The sequence below is a fragment of the Gallus gallus genome, chromosome 1 (genome assembly GCF_016699485.2).
Source record: "Gallus gallus isolate bGalGal1 chromosome 1, bGalGal1.mat.broiler.GRCg7b, whole genome shotgun sequence".
Classification (NCBI taxonomy): domain Eukaryota; kingdom Metazoa; phylum Chordata; class Aves; order Galliformes; family Phasianidae; genus Gallus; species Gallus gallus.
In genome coordinates this window covers 122148598-122166011 of record NC_052532.1, presented here as the reverse complement: position 1 = coordinate 122166011, position 17414 = coordinate 122148598, and the positions used below count along the sequence as shown (strand labels likewise).

Sequence of the window (17414 nt, the reverse complement as noted above, 5' to 3'; positions counted from 1 at the left end):
ATATTCTATTTCCCACCCTACCATTTGGCTCATGTGCAGGGCAGTCGAGGTGGCCTCAGTTCCGGTCTCCACATTTGGCTGTGCAGCACTGTTACCTCAGTCATTACATTTTCTACCTTCTTGACGTACAGGACCATTCTTCACTCCCATGGTAGAATGCTCCTCACAGAGGCCTACCCCACTAGTTTAAAGTTGTTAATCATTACCTTTTTAACATAAATTTAATGCACAGCACTTCACAGCAGTACTTGTTTATTTGACTGCTGCCTTCCAGCGTCTGTGTTTATGCCTTTACCAAGACACTGTGTATTTATTTCCACTGACTCACTGAGTCTGCTGAAAACTATTGCCTCCAACGCAAGCGAAAGGTTATCATTGTGCATGACTGTGTTGCACTGGGCTGGTGCTTTCAGTTGTGCTCTCTGATCATGCAGTTGACTGTACTTTTTGACTTGCAAATTAAGGGCTGCTCTGCCAGCTCTCGTAAACAATGCACCACATCTTGAAGTCAAAGTTGAAATATAGAAGCTGGTGATGAGGTAGGCAGCAGCCTGCAGTCCCAACCAGTAGCCAGTTGGCGCTCTGCATAAGGCTGGAGAAAAGGTGAGGGGAAGAGTTACCTACAAGAGGAAGATTTTTAGATGAGATTTAAAACCTAAGCACTAATCACATCTGTTATTCATTATTAAAACATCTGTGGCGTTTATTTTGCAATGATACAGATGTTAACTTGTGCATACTGGCCAAGTTCATTTTTGCATAATTACCTTCCACTGACCTAAAAATCCCTAAGCAGTTAACTCAAAATGATTTTTTTGCTCTTCTTTTATGCCCATATGGAACAATGTATTGTGTTCTAGCAAGTTGCCATGTTTCATTATAGAGAGGGCTGTTTTTCGTAGGTATATGATTTCTCATACATTTCATATGTGATGAAAACTGGAAAGCCCATCTCAATACATATGAACAATAAGTCAAAAGGAATGTGAATAATTAGCACCAGTAACTGAACTGTAAGACAGTTTTAGAAACAAAATACCCAGAATTTTGCTGATCTAGGAAGGCTGAAATTCAACTTGAGGTCAACGTGTTGAGTTATTTGTTCTAAGGACCACAGCTTGTATTCTTTCCCATCCACGTACTGCCTCCTTGACTCTACAAAAGATGAGTATAGGACCTGATGTGGTGTAGCACTGGGACCAAAGATATTAAAATTGAAGCATTTACAAGATTTCTTTGTCTGCAGTAAAAAGATTTTCTGTCTGGATCAGCATCTAAAACTTCTAAACTTGAACAAAATTACAGAGAACAGGTAAAATGTGATGATGTCATCCTGTAAATGAAAAGATGTATCTCTGTGTTCCTTGTGGAAGTCAGTAGTTTAAACTTGAATTTCCATTTCTTTTACTTAAATATCAACTATTTTTATTAATGGTTACTAGTAATTTTAAATGTAAGATCACAGAACACAGAAAAAATATACATGCTACATGGTGCAGAAAGATCTCTGGGATTATCTAACTCAATAATTTGTACTGTTTTAAGTATTTTTATATTTCTGAAGCTACAGAATTTCACTAATGTGTAAATTCACTGACTTCATGCCTACTAAATAGTTATTGTATGGAAAAGGGAATAAGTTTTCTTAATAGAATTCTATTTCATACCCAAAATGCACATCCAGTATGTTTTGAACTACGGTAATTACAAAACAGTACTTCTGATATTGATGTATTATGGTGGTGTTGACAAAGCCTACCTATGTACGCAGTTTTGTTCCTTCTTCTTCTGTTACTGGAAATTCGAGAAGTAGCCAAGGGAAATGGAAAGAACAGTACTAATCTCTAATGACTTGGTAGTCATTAGAGATTAATCCTAATTAACTACACCACGTTCATCCAAAACTCACACAGGATCCATGGAACTGAGTTTTCATTTCTCTGTCAACTCAAACCTTGCTCAGTGTGGCCAAGGCTATTCAATTCCGAAGGGGATCAGCTGCCTTTACCCTTTTAATTTCCTAACAAGCACCCAAACTCCGGGGTTAATTGTATAGTCAATTGCCTCCCAGCACAATGCCATAATAGCTGTGTTCCTTCTTATATTTGACTTGTTACTGGAGGGAACAGAATTTACTGCTGATTTTATAACTTTCACAGCAACCCAATACAGAATTTGCTGATGTCCTTTACCATAACAACAGCAGTACTGAGATAAAGTGCTGTCTCTTGCTCTGAACACTAGAGACTCTAGGCATGACAGTGAATGGAAGACACAGACAGATTTTAAGAGAGCACTGAATCTCAAGGAATTGTCGATTTTTACAGCGTGGGCATCTATTGAGTCTGTGGCCTGGTTGCTCTCAGCTCCCTCTGCAGCCTGTACAGAGTAATAGAAACACCTTAAAGCATGATTCATTTGAAATTGTGCTTTAACTGGCCAGCAAGCAAAGGATCACCAGACCACAAGAGTTATCTGTGTTGTGGATCTGTGTTGTGAAAATTTCCACTAAGGCTTGGGAGACAGAGAAAGTAGAGAAAGAAATATTGACAAAAGGCCAAGACAATGTATATTACATGATCTCAGGAAGAGAAAAATATCTTTGGAGCCATATAAATGGAAATCTTCAAAGAAAAAAGCTTTGCCTTGCAACATGATAGTGCCAGGTCCCAAACCAGTTTGAAGATTGTGGAACTCACTGCCAGTCTTGGTTGGACTGTTCTACCACATTCATCGTATAGTCCGGATTTGATACCTTTTATCTGCCGTCTGTTCAGCTCAATGAAAGATAAACTGTGTGGGCAACATTTTCCTAGCAAAGATGCCATCATAGCAGCTGTGAAACAATGGGTCGCTTCCACTGGTGGAGATTTTTATGAGCTCGGCATGCTGGCTCTTTCTGATTACTGGCAAAAATACAGAGCTAATGGTGATGACTGTGTTGAAAACTAGTGTTTGTAGCTGAGAATTTGCTCCAATAAATAGTGTTCTTGTGCTCTTTGTATCTATTGTAGTTCCCATGGAAATAAATAGGAAGTACTACTTTCATAGTGACCTATGTACGTAATGTTATTGCCTATAACAAATTTTTTCTTCAAGCTCATCAATAAGATATATTGAATTAAAGTAAAAGTAGTAAGTTTAAGTATTTCATTCTTATCTCTAGAGCTCGTCAGGTATATCAAATTAAGGTGAAAGTACTAGATTTTCAAAGCATCAGAATTGATCTCATATCCACAACTAAAGGTCTGATTTGTTCTCAAATGAAGTTTTCTGGCTTTTGTAACAGTAACCTCCCATATATTCCAAAACTTTGTTCAACTCATAAAGGAATATCTGTTTTCCTGTATTTGGGCAATGAGCAATGTCATTGACATCAGGAAATGATAACTTGGGTTAGTGTTGTGATTTTTGGATAATTACAACTTCTGCTCTTCCAAAAGAAACTATAATGCACTATCTATCTTCTTCCTAGCAATCTCAGATGCCAGAAAAACCCTAAAAGTATTTAGTGTTGGAAAGAAACAAAAGGGCACTGATGCATTCAGTGGCCTTTACCACTTTGGAAGCTAGCTTAAATCAGATGCAGAGTTCATTAACCCTTTGATTAATGGCAGTTAGACATTTGTTTTTTGCATCATGTTGTACACATGCAGAATTTCATAGCCTACACTGCTCAAACAGTACCTTTTCTTGAGCATTAGTATTTAAAGCCTCTTATCAGATGGCACAAATTAGCAGTTTGCACCATGCTTTTCTCCACTTTTGGCAAGACCCTAGGTTTCTTGCCTAAGAAAATGCACCCTACCCTTTTAAAACTGATGTCTGAGCGAGCCAGCAGAATACAAGTAATACATTTTCACATGTTCCACCCTTTCCAGCATGTCACAGATAATCTTTACATTAATGATATGTTTGGCCCATTCAAGATTTCCTGGGGGTATTCTGAACTAAGAAGGAAAGCTGCGTGGAATGCAAAAGTAAAAGAAAGGCCCACTAACGTCCTAAATTTCTTGAGGGCCCATAACCAAACACATGCTTAGGACCCAAAATTCATTTTTTTCAAGTCCACTATCTATCAGCATTTTTATTTAAGGAAACAGATGAATGGTAAATAATATTTTATATGTGTGAACAGGCAAAAATAAAGGTTATCAAAATCCATGAATAAACCCAAGGACATCCCATTTGCTTACATGATATCAAAACTACTTTCTTTAAACCCTCATCTCAGCAGTTCTTATCCACAGTGGAACATAAACCTCTGCTCAAAGTCATACTTGTGTATAACAGCTCTTCTGGAAAGGAATGTTTTTTTTCTGATTTATGGTCACAGATTCTACTGTGTCAAACACTGCACAAATACCAACAGAAAGCTTCAACATTATCACTGTATCTGGAGCCAGGACAAATGATTGAGGAACCTCTCAATAACCTTGCACTGTTTTATGATCCACCTTCTCAGCAGTTAAACAATAAAAAGAAGGTAACAGCTTTATCCTGCCAAGCAAAGCAGATTTTAGCTTCATAGCAAAGAGTCATGGTTGTCTTAATGCTATTTTATTACAAACGTGGCCAAATTTGGTTAAGCTAATTTTGAACTAAATCTTTCAAAATTAGCCAGTTTGATCAGGAGGTTTCATCACAAGCTGAGGGCACTTTGACATTGACAAAGACTACTGGCAGCAAGTGAGAACATTTAAGGTGTATGGGAGCGTGGTGTGCTTGATGCAGCAGTAGCAGCCACAGTCATGTCAAGAGAAATCATGTAGAAGACAAACACAGAAGTGTTTTTTGAGAACTAATGCTCCCCCTGTTACAGTGCTGCCTGTAGGCTATTCTCAGAACTAGACCCAATCAGGTTTTAAATACAAGGTATATGATTCATCACCACATAAAAATACAAAGGAACTTTGCTGTTATGCATACTATATCATAAAATATCTTTTTTTTTTTCCTCTGATGCATTCTCCAAAGTGTTTTCATGACAGTGTATGATCTCATCAGTGTTACAGGTTCATCTTGCAGAGATAGACTTCCTACTGCTCCCTACCAACCCAGCCAACCCCCTATAACTAAAAAAATATGATCTTACAGGTGTCATTCACCTGACTGAATACATGAACTTGTTATTTGAGGTTCTTACTATAGTGAAGTGAGAAAAAGCCGGTTTGGCTGCACATACATTTCATTCTGGAGTGTGTCCAAACTGCCTCTTTCTCTCCCTTCACTCATAGAGAGTGAATGGAGAGTGCAGTCACTAACTCAGCAGTCATATGAGATGAAGTCCCCTCTCCTTACCCATAGCTGCTACTGATGCACAGTGGTCACTTTTTCTTAAGGACACAAATATAAACAACCAGCACCTGCAACTGCAACAAAACTTGAAAGACCTGGAAATGGCTGAAGACAAGGACTGGCAGTTGCCTGGGTGGAGGAATGCACTTAATTCCCTACCTCAAAGACATGGGGTAATTCCTCAGTCATGCTGTAGCTCGTAGTATCATCTGTGATGTGGCCAGGCAATCTCTAGATTGCAAGAGAATTTTTGTGGAAAAGTTTTGATCTCTCTTTGCAGGAAAACAAAGGGCCAGCTCCTGCCATTGTGGAGTCAACACATATGTGATGCCTGAAGGTATTGCACAGCCATTTCCTTGGTGAAGATGATAAGTTTCCATGGAATCTTTGCAGTAAGAGGAACTCCTTTTGATGATGTACATTATTACTATTATTTCTAGCATTACTGCAGCTCCCAGGAGTAAGTGATCAGGTAGGTACAAAACCAAAATGATTAGACAATCCCTAATCTGGTGTCTACAACCAAACTAGAAGACAAGAGAAAACAGAAGATGGCATTCATCCATAGGGAGTACCAAGAAAACACAGAAAATATTGCTTAGAGTGATAGGCCTTGATTTTGAGATAGCAGGGATGCAACCAGTGTCAAGTTTTATGATAACATATTGCCTTTAATATGGCATGTGGTATCCTTTGGATGTTGCATAATGGATAATAAAATTGTGAGTCTTCTGCACCTTGAAAGCATCAGACTTTCAGAAGTAACTTGCAATCTTATAAGCAAGAAACTTCATCAGCTTTTAAATATATAGCATGAGGACTCTAATCTTACTATGTCTGACACTTACTAGCATGCACGAATTTTATCATCTCTGTTTGATTTCATTTCTGAGGAGAAAAAATACATCTTAAATTTCTACAGTTCCACTAAAATCAGAATTTTGATTTGCTATCATGTATGAATTTTTGATCTATCTTGTCTGATCCCTGACTCTATCCTCTCTGGGTACACGATTATCTGTGTATTACTAGTACACAAAGAAGCTATTTTTACTTACAGTAATTGTGACCTCAGAGTCAAAACAATGAGCTATTTTGACTTCCTACTAATACTCTTCTCTGCCTTCTCAAATAATTTTTAGCATGGCTGAATCTTCAAGAGCTTGCACTTTTAGACTGTGACTGTTTAAAGAAAAATCTATTCTAATGCTCAGGAAAAAAATGGATCTCTCTCAGTGCACTGACTTACCCAAACTGGACATCACTTGGGCCATCATCACAGTCACAGTGATGATAATCAGGACATTCTCTTAGTAGATTGTGGGTCCAGTGAGGCAGACCCTTAGCTTTCGCTTTTTAAAAAGGGTCTCTAATGCTTTCCTGTTAAAATTGTAGTGAAAGAGTTCAACTGCATCGACTGAGCAGATTGTAAAATATGCAACTGGATTGAATATCTTTTTTAAGATGCTAGAAATGGCCTCATAAGTCTTTGCCCAAATATAAAATTAGTAGGGACTGAATTACAGTCGAGAAACCCTAGGGCTGCATCAGATGTAGTTATGTGATAGTCAAAGTTGTTTTAGTGGAAAGTACCAGGTCAACAACACTTATTCTTCTCCACGGTCCTCTCGGAAAATTGAGGCCTCAGTTTGTCTGCTAATTCTTTCAGCTTTTCAGATGTATCCACTGCCATAGCATTTTGTCCATCAGAGAGGGAGTCCATACAGCAAACAAAATATAAATGCATCAGAGATGTATATTCTGGCTGCAGGAGGAGCAGCAAAGTGTATTCTGGGTGGAAAGCCTCTCCACCCTCAACAGTCCCTACTAGATCTCAAAGTTTGCAGAGCAGGCGCAGGAAACAAGACTTTCGCTTTCCCCACCCAAAGCAGAGGAGATACCTCTCTGCCGTCTGTCTCTGGAATTAAAGAGTATTTCTCTTGCTTCCTCTCAGAGAAGGGTGACTGTGTTGATAGAACCACTCATAATGTGTGTCAGCGCTGCTGAAAGAGAAATGGCACATAAGAAGAGCAGCAGCAAATGGCCAGGGCACATAAAGAAGGACTGATAGGTACATTAAGTATGGTCGGGGGAGGAATGTGAGGTGACAAAATGAACAGTTTCATCTGATATTGTATGAGGGTGAAGGGACTGATGGATGCATTCATCTGAGAGGTTCATAGCTCTCATTGATAGAGACATGATGACTGAGAGTCAGTTGACCAAGACCCAAAACTGGAGAAGAAGCAACTTCTAGACTGCTATATCTTTGCTATTCAGCATGGAAATGCTCTCTCCATATTCTTCTCTTCCAGGCTCCTGCCTTGTTCCCAGTGAAGGCAAGAGACTGAATTACCTGTTTTCTAAATTTAGTAGTTCAGGTAGTGACAAACAGTTTCAATTCAGCTGAAGATCATATGCTTTCATGAGTAAATCATGTTAGATACCCGATGTCTTCAAGAGAACAGCTGTTTTATATTTTGAATAGGTTTTTTTTTTTTTTTTCAACTAGAATAGAACTTTTGTGGTGCTATGGCAAACAAACCAGACTTCTTGCACTTCAGTAGTGTGGTTACGTTATCAAAATCCTCAGAGATGAGACATTTTGGTTGTTCTCTGAACATTTGGTTTAAATGAATCAAAATATCATAGTGAAGAACTGAAAACAGCAGAATGTTACATGATTTGGAAATGAAAGCATGATTATTTCATTTACTTTTAACATGTCTAAAACAATTAGAAACAGATACGATTTTATCAAAATATCTCCCACTTTTAGCCAGCTCATTATTTTTTAACCAAAATGAGGTTGTTGTTTTTTTTTTTCCAGCCAGTAAATGTTTTGAGAATCAACTACAAGTCTCATTAAATAAATCTCACTCCCCACAACCAGATCTTTTGCTCTCATGAGAAACATCCTCTCAGCAGCTAAAGTGTGCTTTTGAAGGGAACAGCACTCACTTGTGCCTCATTTTGTGGGCAGTGATGGAAAACTGAATCAGATAGATGGAACAAAAGAATAGGTCTGCTGCGGTATGGAGTCTCTTCATTTTCAAGCCTAGTCATTTATGCAGAGAATTTGCCTTTAGGCCTCTCCTGTGACAAATATGGAAAGTACATTTGTGTGGTCAATGAATGGACAGACACAGATTGTCATAAAATGCCCATGGCAGTAACTTGCTTGTATGTCCCAAATACTACTGACAGCTATGGGAATCCAACAGTATGTTTTCTCAAGCTCTCCTTCTGTCTTTGGTTGTATCATCTGGCACAGCAGCAACATGTTCAGGCAGACATGATGCTCAGCACAGAATACAACTAGAGACATTACACAGCACTTTCTTCATCATACACATACACTAACTGCTAACAATCTGACAGAATACATATTGTATGTTTTTACAAAGAACATATCCAGAACACGGTCACTTTCTTTTGATATTTGTCCAGTCTTTGGAAATCACTGAGGTTTGGACAAAGATTTTGGAATGTGTCAGTAATTGAGAATTGAATAAAATCAGATGATTGTATGTTCTTTCAGTACTTGAAAATATTTTTTAACGTGATGAAGGGTCCTTCAGTTACTGCTTCCATAGGTTCTGTTTTTGCCCCAAGACACTTGACAAATGTTTTGGAAGTGTGATTAGCCAATTGAACTGCCGGATTTCCAAATGTCACTTCACAAAGCAGATCCACTGCCAATGCTGAGTGAACTTATGTTACCTCAATCACATGCACACATTTTCCTGGAATTGAAATTTTTATTAAGTAATATTTCCCTAGCAGTTCAGGAAAATATCCTGACATGGTTTCTGAGTCACACTGCCAATTGAAGTGAAAAGTTTTGCCTGATTGTATGGCATACTCTCTACATGCAATGTAACGTATGATAGAATCATAGAATGGTTTGGTTTGGAAGGGACCTCTAAGATCATCTAATTCCAACCCCCAGCTATAGGCAGGGACACCTCCATTAGACCAGGTTGCTCACTAGACCAGGTTGATAAAGCAACATAATGCAACTTTTTTTCAATTTAACACCACACAGATATGATTCCTTCACCAACTCCATGCAAACGGTGACTGCTCTGTATTCAGCAACGATCAGTTCTCAAAACTAACCCAGCATACTTTTGATCTAAAAACACAGATCTGACAAAACCATCCTGACCCAATAACAAGCAGAACAATCACTGCTATCTAAACCCGTGTACTGCCCACACTGGTTTGCCATATCTCGTATGTTCAGATAGTTACCCAGTTTTTCTAAGCGCCATTCTGCAAAAACAATGAGGACCCTAAATGGTGTTCTCCCACTGGCTGAATGGTTATATCCTTTAGGTCATATCTGGTGAAAATAGAAAACAATACACAGATACCCTTCAGGCTTCTTTCTTAATGTGAGCAAAATGAAATACTGCACTCAGTTGTTCTGCTGTTACTTGATACAGAAGCCCACATATATCTCTTTCACAAAGACATCAAAGAAAACAAATTCTGCTCGGTCTTCCCATGAGCAAATGGAGTCTCTGCAGCTGTCACAGGGACACAAATTGTTTTGTTCCCATTCCCCTCAAGTCTCAACAAGACTTATGAAGATTTGCAAAATGTACTGGAGAGGTAAGGAGCAGGTGGAAAGTTACACAAGAGACTGGCAAATAGTGGGAGGGATAAGGTTTTCCTCCTTGCAGCCAAATATAACTTTTTCTCCCAGAGAACGTAATAAGTTTGGGATTGCATCTCAAAGTGAAGCCCAGGAAACAGTAGTGTCCAGTTTTGTAATTGTACTTGCCCTGTGGGAAAGGTCTAAAAGAAGCACTGGTCCCAATCATCTAATGATAATTATAAAAACTATTGTACAAGACTTTTAATGAATAGAAATAAATGATTTATTACCTACAACAACTGTACCTATTTTTTTTCCCAAGCAGACACACAGGAGACAAAACACCAGCAAACTTTACTAGGATCTGGAGTGGGGACAGCAGTGATCAGAGCAAAACTTGCAGCCAGCAAAGCAGAGGTTTCACAAGCCTGAGTCTACACCACCTTTTTTTCATTTTCAGGCAGACTGTTCCTCTCTTAGCTCTGTTTGCCTCCTTTGGGAGCTGCATCAAAACCACCACATCAGTGGCTAGAAACAAACAAATCCCTCTGAGGGAGAAAGAGCAAGCAGGCTGCAGCAACCCACCCTCAGACCAGCAACACTTGCTGAGACTGAGCTGATGCTTGTTTCGGTTGCCTTGTGATCACAAATTAACTGAAAGCTGCTCCACTGCCCTCTGAACCTGCCTCTCCTTGGCTCTACGGAGCTCCAGAAGTGATCCATGACTGATGTCAAATTTTAATTAGTGCTGTCCTCATTTCAAACAGCTGAACAGCGGAATGAATTTCTCATTCTCATCTGGTCAATCTTAACAGCATGATTCACTTTTCAGCACCCTGCAGTGTACTCAGGAATCATGATCCCAGCTGAGGTGGGCCAGACTGGAAGACCAGCTGAGAGGAATTTTCTTGCTATTTCTCCTGGGTGTGAACTGCTTCTGATAAAGCAGCAGTGTGTTAGCAGTTTCCTTTCCAAACTGATAAGAGCCAAGGACGGATGCCATGTGGCATGGCAACGATGCAAGATTGTTCTCTTATCTGAAAGTCAGCAGCACTGAAAGTCAGCAGCAGATAGATCAGAACAAAATGGCTTGCTTCACAACCTCCATGATATGTTCCCACTCCTGAAGTAAAAGCACAGCCAAACATTTCTGCAGGAGTGCTGCAAGTACATTTCTACACATTTTTGGTTCGTTGGACATCCTACCTGTGATTGTAATCACAGAGAATCAAGAGAATCAAGAGCAGCAAAGACAAAGCTGAGATAATAAACCAGTTCTGAAAACAACAATTTATCATCTTTACCCCATAGAGTCTGGTAACTTTGAAAGGAAGCTGGATGTAAGAAAGAAAAGTCTAGTTTGAAGAGAGAAATTGTTTCCAACAGCCTTCAGTGTTTTTTCCCTAGCTACTGAGCAGTTGGCTGTACTTCCAGGAGCTGCCTTTCAGGAAGAGAACCTATGAAACAGAAAATCTGTTAGATTATCTCTTTTCTAAAAAATCAGCAACATTTGCAAGCAGTAACTGGGGTGCTATGAAGATCTGACTATCTGAAAAACGGCATCAGTGACAATCAGAGAGACGTAAGCTTACTTCCAGCTCTGCTAAGACTTGCTGAGGTTCCTTTGCAGAGTTCTCTTTTGGTTGCAGAGATAGACTGTAGCGGACTTTAGGAAGGGAGAAATGCAGAGAGCTTTGTAACTCTTTCAGCTCATGGTGTGATAGCTCACCAGCATCTCCATGCCTACTCAAGGGGAAAGCATTCCTCACTTAGGTGCTGAGAATCATGGTTAAGCGCTCTTTCACTCCCACCTTTAGCAAAGCAGGCCAGAAGACAGCTGTGTTTGGCATCTGGCTTCTACTTCTGTCCTGCTGACAGTATCAATATAAGATTGTTGAATCTAAGACCCGGCCCCAAGTGCTGGAGTTCAAGAAGCATTTGAACAATGCACACAATACATAGGGTTTGATTTTGGGTGGTCCTGTGTGGAGCCAGGGGTTGGACTTGATGTTGATCTCTGTGGGTCTCTTCCAATTTGGGATGTCCTATGATTCTATAAATATTTGGTGTAGAGGTTAAAAAAAGAGTTTAGCTGGGGAAAAGATATGCATGTAGCAGAGAATTGCCATGTTCACCTACAGGTCTCATCTTATCTAGTCCCCTGTCTTCTGATACTCTTCAGGCCTACTAATCATGGGATTGTCTCTCTCAAAAGAAAGTTTTTAACAGTGAGAAGACCTGCAAAAGAAAAAGAATGCTCTGAGTATGTTATAACATGGGCATTACTTTCCCTTGTCTTCTCCTCACTACATAGAATAAAGGGGAGAACAGGGCAGGGAGCCTTGAGATTCAGACTTTCAGAGAGCAGGACCTGGATCCTCATTAGAGAGGCAGTTTTAGTGTGGGAAGACAGAAGTAGCTCTGACAGACAACTGGCTTTTACTAGAAAAAGTTACTTCAGCTTTGATGAATATAGGACATACCTCTGTATCTAATTTTAAAATTCTGGAAAAAGTAGCTTATGTCTGTCACTAATCTAGGAGAGGAAAAACATTGAGGGGGTAGGGGGAGACAGGAAAGAGACAGTAAAGTTTGCGGTTCTCTAGCCGAGGTATTCGAAAATGTAAGACTATCAGGGCAACACTTTGACAAGGAATTTTTTAAGCATTTCCTTATGAAAAACATTAATGCTCAGTCTTCAGAAAACCCATGTGGAAATCTAATTGTTCACTGAGGATTTAGTATGTCAGACTGGCACTCTGAATCCAATAACTGGAGTGTGAAATAGAGGGATTACTGCCAACCTTGACATGAGTTCAGTCGAGGAGGCGTGTCGGATACCTGTCCCAGACTGAGCTTGCCTACTGCTTCCCATCTTGAGATTGTTTCCAGTTGTTTATAACATTGGCAGATGTTCGATGTTCAGGCTGAAACTTTTCATGCCAGACGTCTGCTTCTAAATGATTTTAATAACTTTTGATTCAGTGGAACATGTCCCTGCCCATGTCAGGGAGGTTGGAACTAGCTGTTCTTTATGGTCCTTTCCAACCCAAACCATTCTCTAATTCTATGACTGTGTGGTGTGTTGTCTTAGTCAAAATAGTTCGACCACGGTTGAGGATGAATCTTCTTCTTTATCAATGCAAAAATTTTCTGTCAATCTTGTCTCTGTAAACGTCTAGCATTACCTTGTGGCTGACCATGAATGTGAAGTTTTGACACCTGAGGAGCATTTGTTGGCATGGATATGCCTCCTGATATCTCTGCAAAAATCCACCCAAATGTAAGCACCCAAATGTAAGCAGCAGCTCACAGATGCTCAGCAGTGATTTGACAAGGTTTAGCAGTTAAAGTCTCTGCAGATGTGGCTTGTGCTGACCACACTGCAGCCTGGAGCTGAGTAGAAGCACACCCTTCCTCTCCTTCAGGCTCTTTCAGGAGTCAGTCAACATGGAAAAGCAATATCTTATGTCTGAGTGTGGAAGGGAAAGAAGCACATTGGCAGAGGTGTGCAAGACCTAGCCAAGGAGCATGAGAGTGTTTGGGGAGACCTGAACTGGGAACTGGGGTAAGGAAAAAGGTAAGACTGTGAGTGATGAGCTGGAAAATGACTGGAAAACAGAGGGAAATTGGGGCCATGTCCTGAGGGTCAGGGAGAGCAGGGTTGCATCCCAGACTAGGATAGATGAGTGGGGAGGAGGGTGGCACACAGACAGTGCAAAAAGGATCATGGTGGAGGAACTTATCCAAAGCCTGAGAGGCACAAGAGCATAGGCTAGGGAGCAAGTGGTGCTGGGAGAGGAACAGGACAGAAATAGGGACAGAAAGAACTGGGACTGGCAGGCAGGGACTTACTGGGTTGAGTGTGCAGATAGGAAATGAAAGAGAATCCAGTACACAGAAGAGGATGGGGTTAGGAAAAGTCAAGCACAACAGAGATACATGCACAACTTGTAAGGTTTTTAACTTTCACAGTATTACTTAGGATCGTTGTGGAGGGGTAAATATAGTATTTAAATACTTAGTCCCTGGAACTTTGTCACATGATACCACACTGACACCAGCTGATGGTTAAGACCATCAACAGATTTAAAGCTTGAAGTGACCTGGGCTGAGTTCGGTCACTTGAACTGCTGTAGCAATGGGTAAAGGGAGAAGGCTGCCCGTCTGCAACCCTTCCTGTGTCCCATTAATTGTGCCTTACCTACAGCCTGACCTCACAGTTCCTATCCAGGCATTATTGCTGTTGATCTGAAAGAACTTTTAGAAGATGTTATAGGTGACTATAACACATTATTTATTGCTTTACAAGTAAAATCTGAGGTGCAATTGGTAAGAATATGCATAATCCTCTGTACTATTAAACATGATAACATGAAGGACTTTCTGCAGGGTATGTCCACATATACACACACACAAAAGCGCACAACATAAATGCCGAAGCAACCCAGAAATCTAATACACAATGTAAAACATTAAAACAAAAATAATCAGTGTCTTAGCCCAAAATCTTTGTCTATACAGAAGGAGCCAGAACAAGCAGTATAAAAAAACCCAGTCTTTCCCTTTTGGTAATCAGCAGCCAACATATGTGAAACAGAGTCCTTTAAAGCGTGATCTATACCGTATCTTCTGATAGTCTTAGAAACTTAGCAGTGACTTGTCAGGCAGTGCAACATATAGAAGAACGAGGGCAATATATGTGATGAATGATTACAATGGTCTTACTGACTCCAAAGACCCGATTGTTAAGGTTGTAAATTAAAAGCTTGTGAATAGTGAGCAGGCAAAGGGGTGAGCCATTAGTCTCCCTGAAAGCACATCTTTCACCGCTGCTAACTTGTGCTGGCAACAGAAGTCTGCAATTAAGCACACAACTGAGCCTTTCTTTTCGAGACCACAGGTCAACATCGAGTGCAGTTCACAGGCTGGTGTGTGGTCATCTCTTGCAAGCAGGAGGTTTTTTGAAGTGAAAACAGAAGTATTAGCTTGTTTTGCTTTGTCAGTGAGAAACAAATAATTTGTTCTGGACCACACACTGAATTAATCATTTTTGGACACACTACATGCACAGAATCCTGTTCCAGTTTTTGTTCTTGTTTTTCTATATGATTGTCCTGGCTTTTCTCACATTGTCTCAGAAAATCAGATCTGAAAAATCCTACTATCAAGGTGAGACTTCAGCTTAAATTTTCTTGCATGTATTACATTCAGAAAAAAGATTACTTTCCAGGCACTGTGTGCTACTATTAGTAGCTGTAGCTTATGGTAAGGTCTTGGACAACATCACTTATTATAAAACAAAAGAAGAACATTTCTGGCAAACAAGTGAGCAACTGATGAACAAGTGTTTGTAGAGGAAGATTTTCAACACCAGGATACTTATGCCTGAAATTGTAAATAGCTGAAAGAGAAATAAGTGCATTTGGAAAGTATTCTAAGTACTCTGCCTTGCTTTTTGGTTTGTATTTTGCTTTTACCTTGCATGAGCGATACAAGGAGTTCAATTAAAGAACAAAATGTGTAACAAATAAGTAAGAATAACTAATACAAGGAGATGAAACACTAAGCAGTGAATACATATTTAACTTCTTTATAGATTCTCTTTTCTCTATGGCAATTAAACTTCTGTTTAATCACCAACAATCACCAAAACAAAACAAAATAAACACAAAAAGCCCCTCACCAAAACAGATAGAAACCCACCACCCTGCCCATGAGGGTTGTGTAATTCTGGCAATGTTGATTATTAACATTATCAATAAATAAAGGTCGCCTACCTTCACAGATCCATTCTCATAGTCAGATCCTTGCAGCAAATGCAGAAATGAAATCATGAAAATATTCACAGTCACCCACGGTTTGTACATTCTGATGTTTAAATCCGCAGGTTACTACGCAGTTGTTGTCATACAGCTGGAGGCGTCTCTTTTGAAATGCATTTCACCACAACAGACAAGAAAAGCTTCCAAATTTCTGTTATAAATTCACAAAGGATTCCAACACACAAGAGTAAATATCTCGCTCTTCACTCTTCTAAGCAATTATTTTGAACAATTCACCTAGAGACTGCAATTTCTTAGAGTAGATTTTAGATACATTTGAAGGAAAATCATGATAAGGCTTTAAATAGATTTGTATCTGTATGCATGCAGCTCCACTCTCACAAGTGATCAGGTATGGGTTCCAGTTAATGAAGTTACTATATCTTCCATCAGGGCACAAAGAGGTATTCAAAATCCATCCGTGGTCCAGAAGATTTGAGCAGTCTGCTCTGTTCTGTGCCCCGTGCTACAGCAGCCTCTTCAGATGGTAGTGTAATGGCCAATGTTTTGAGCTAGAGAGCTGTAATCCAACTCTGTATTAAAACTTTTTTTCACAACCTTCGTGGAAGCTTGCAGAAGCATGTGTCTTAAATCTGATACAGACTTTGGCAGCAACGCAGTCAAATTTTGGCTCTAATCCCATTTTGTCCCTACCAATAGCAAAGCAGTTTTTAAACTAACTGATGCAATCTAGACTCCCATTATTTTAAAGAAGATTACCTGAAACATGAAACTTCAGCACACGTTCTTACACAGCACACATATTTTAAGTTACTTCTTTTAGAAAAGAGAGGGAGAGAACAGAAAAGAGAGAGAATGACTTTTTTCTTTTATGTGTTCTTATGCGGGATAGTGTTTTCTGGATAGATTTTAAAAAGAAAAGTTAAAAATTATCTTTAGTAACAAACAGAATTTTGATTTTTTAATGAAAGTTCATGAAATTACGGACATAAAAGGGTTTCATCTATTTTTCTTGCAGCAAAATGAAGTGTTAATTCTGTCCCAAGATATAATAAAGATCTGCATGCATTTCCTCTGTATATTTTTCCTGTTTATCACCAAAGTGGAGACCTAACATTTCTATTTAAAACATAGACAAAGGCCCTGATAATTATGCGTGTTAAATCTGTATTGCTACACTCTTGTGTAATATTTTATATCCACAAGACTTTTCTCCACTCTCACATGGCCTAAGGTTTGTGGAATCAGAGCCTACAGTTGTTACCATAAAATGATCCTTTAACTAAGATTTCAGAGCACTCATTTCCTACCTCTGAGTTTCAAGCAGTAGCCCTCTCAAACATAAGCTACATCTATGTAAAAACAACTAGCTTGAATAATTTCTTCCTAAGTATTCTTTACCAATGGAGATTGGACTGAGCTATTATGTTTTAAAAACATGGATGTAACTGCATTATTTTTAGCCTTGCCTTTTGCTATTTGTTTTTTGAAAGCAGTCAGTTCCCCCTGTTCTAGCTGGTGGCTTCTCCCATCCACTCTGCCATGGTTCATGTAAGGACAACAGGAGTTTTACCTTCCAAGCTGGGTGAGCTTCCTTGCCCTGCGTACCTGCTTCTCCCCTCCTGCCTTGCCCACAGCCACACTGCCAGTCATGTTCACACTTCTTCACTGGCCCTACACCAATAGGGACATTCTATCTAAATGCTCATTGAAACACATCAGCT

The 17414-nt window shown here is 39.5% G+C and overlaps 1 protein-coding gene across 2 annotated transcripts in view; it reads right to left on the bottom strand.

The window, feature by feature from the left end:
* Positions 1–16339, bottom strand: part of VEGFD (vascular endothelial growth factor D) — a 31734-nt gene extending 15395 nt beyond the window's left edge. Inside the window, exon 1 of one of the 2 annotated variants that reach the window (NM_204568.3) lies at positions 15685–16339. In NM_204568.3, coding sequence (NP_989899.2) covers positions 15685–15774 — 90 coding nt within the window. In that variant the 5' untranslated portion in view covers positions 15775–16339. Of the gene's footprint in view, positions 1–21 lie in introns of both variants that reach the window. The other variant, XM_015273093.4, reaches the window with a different exon arrangement.
* Between the last annotated feature and the right edge of the window lie 1075 nt (positions 16340–17414).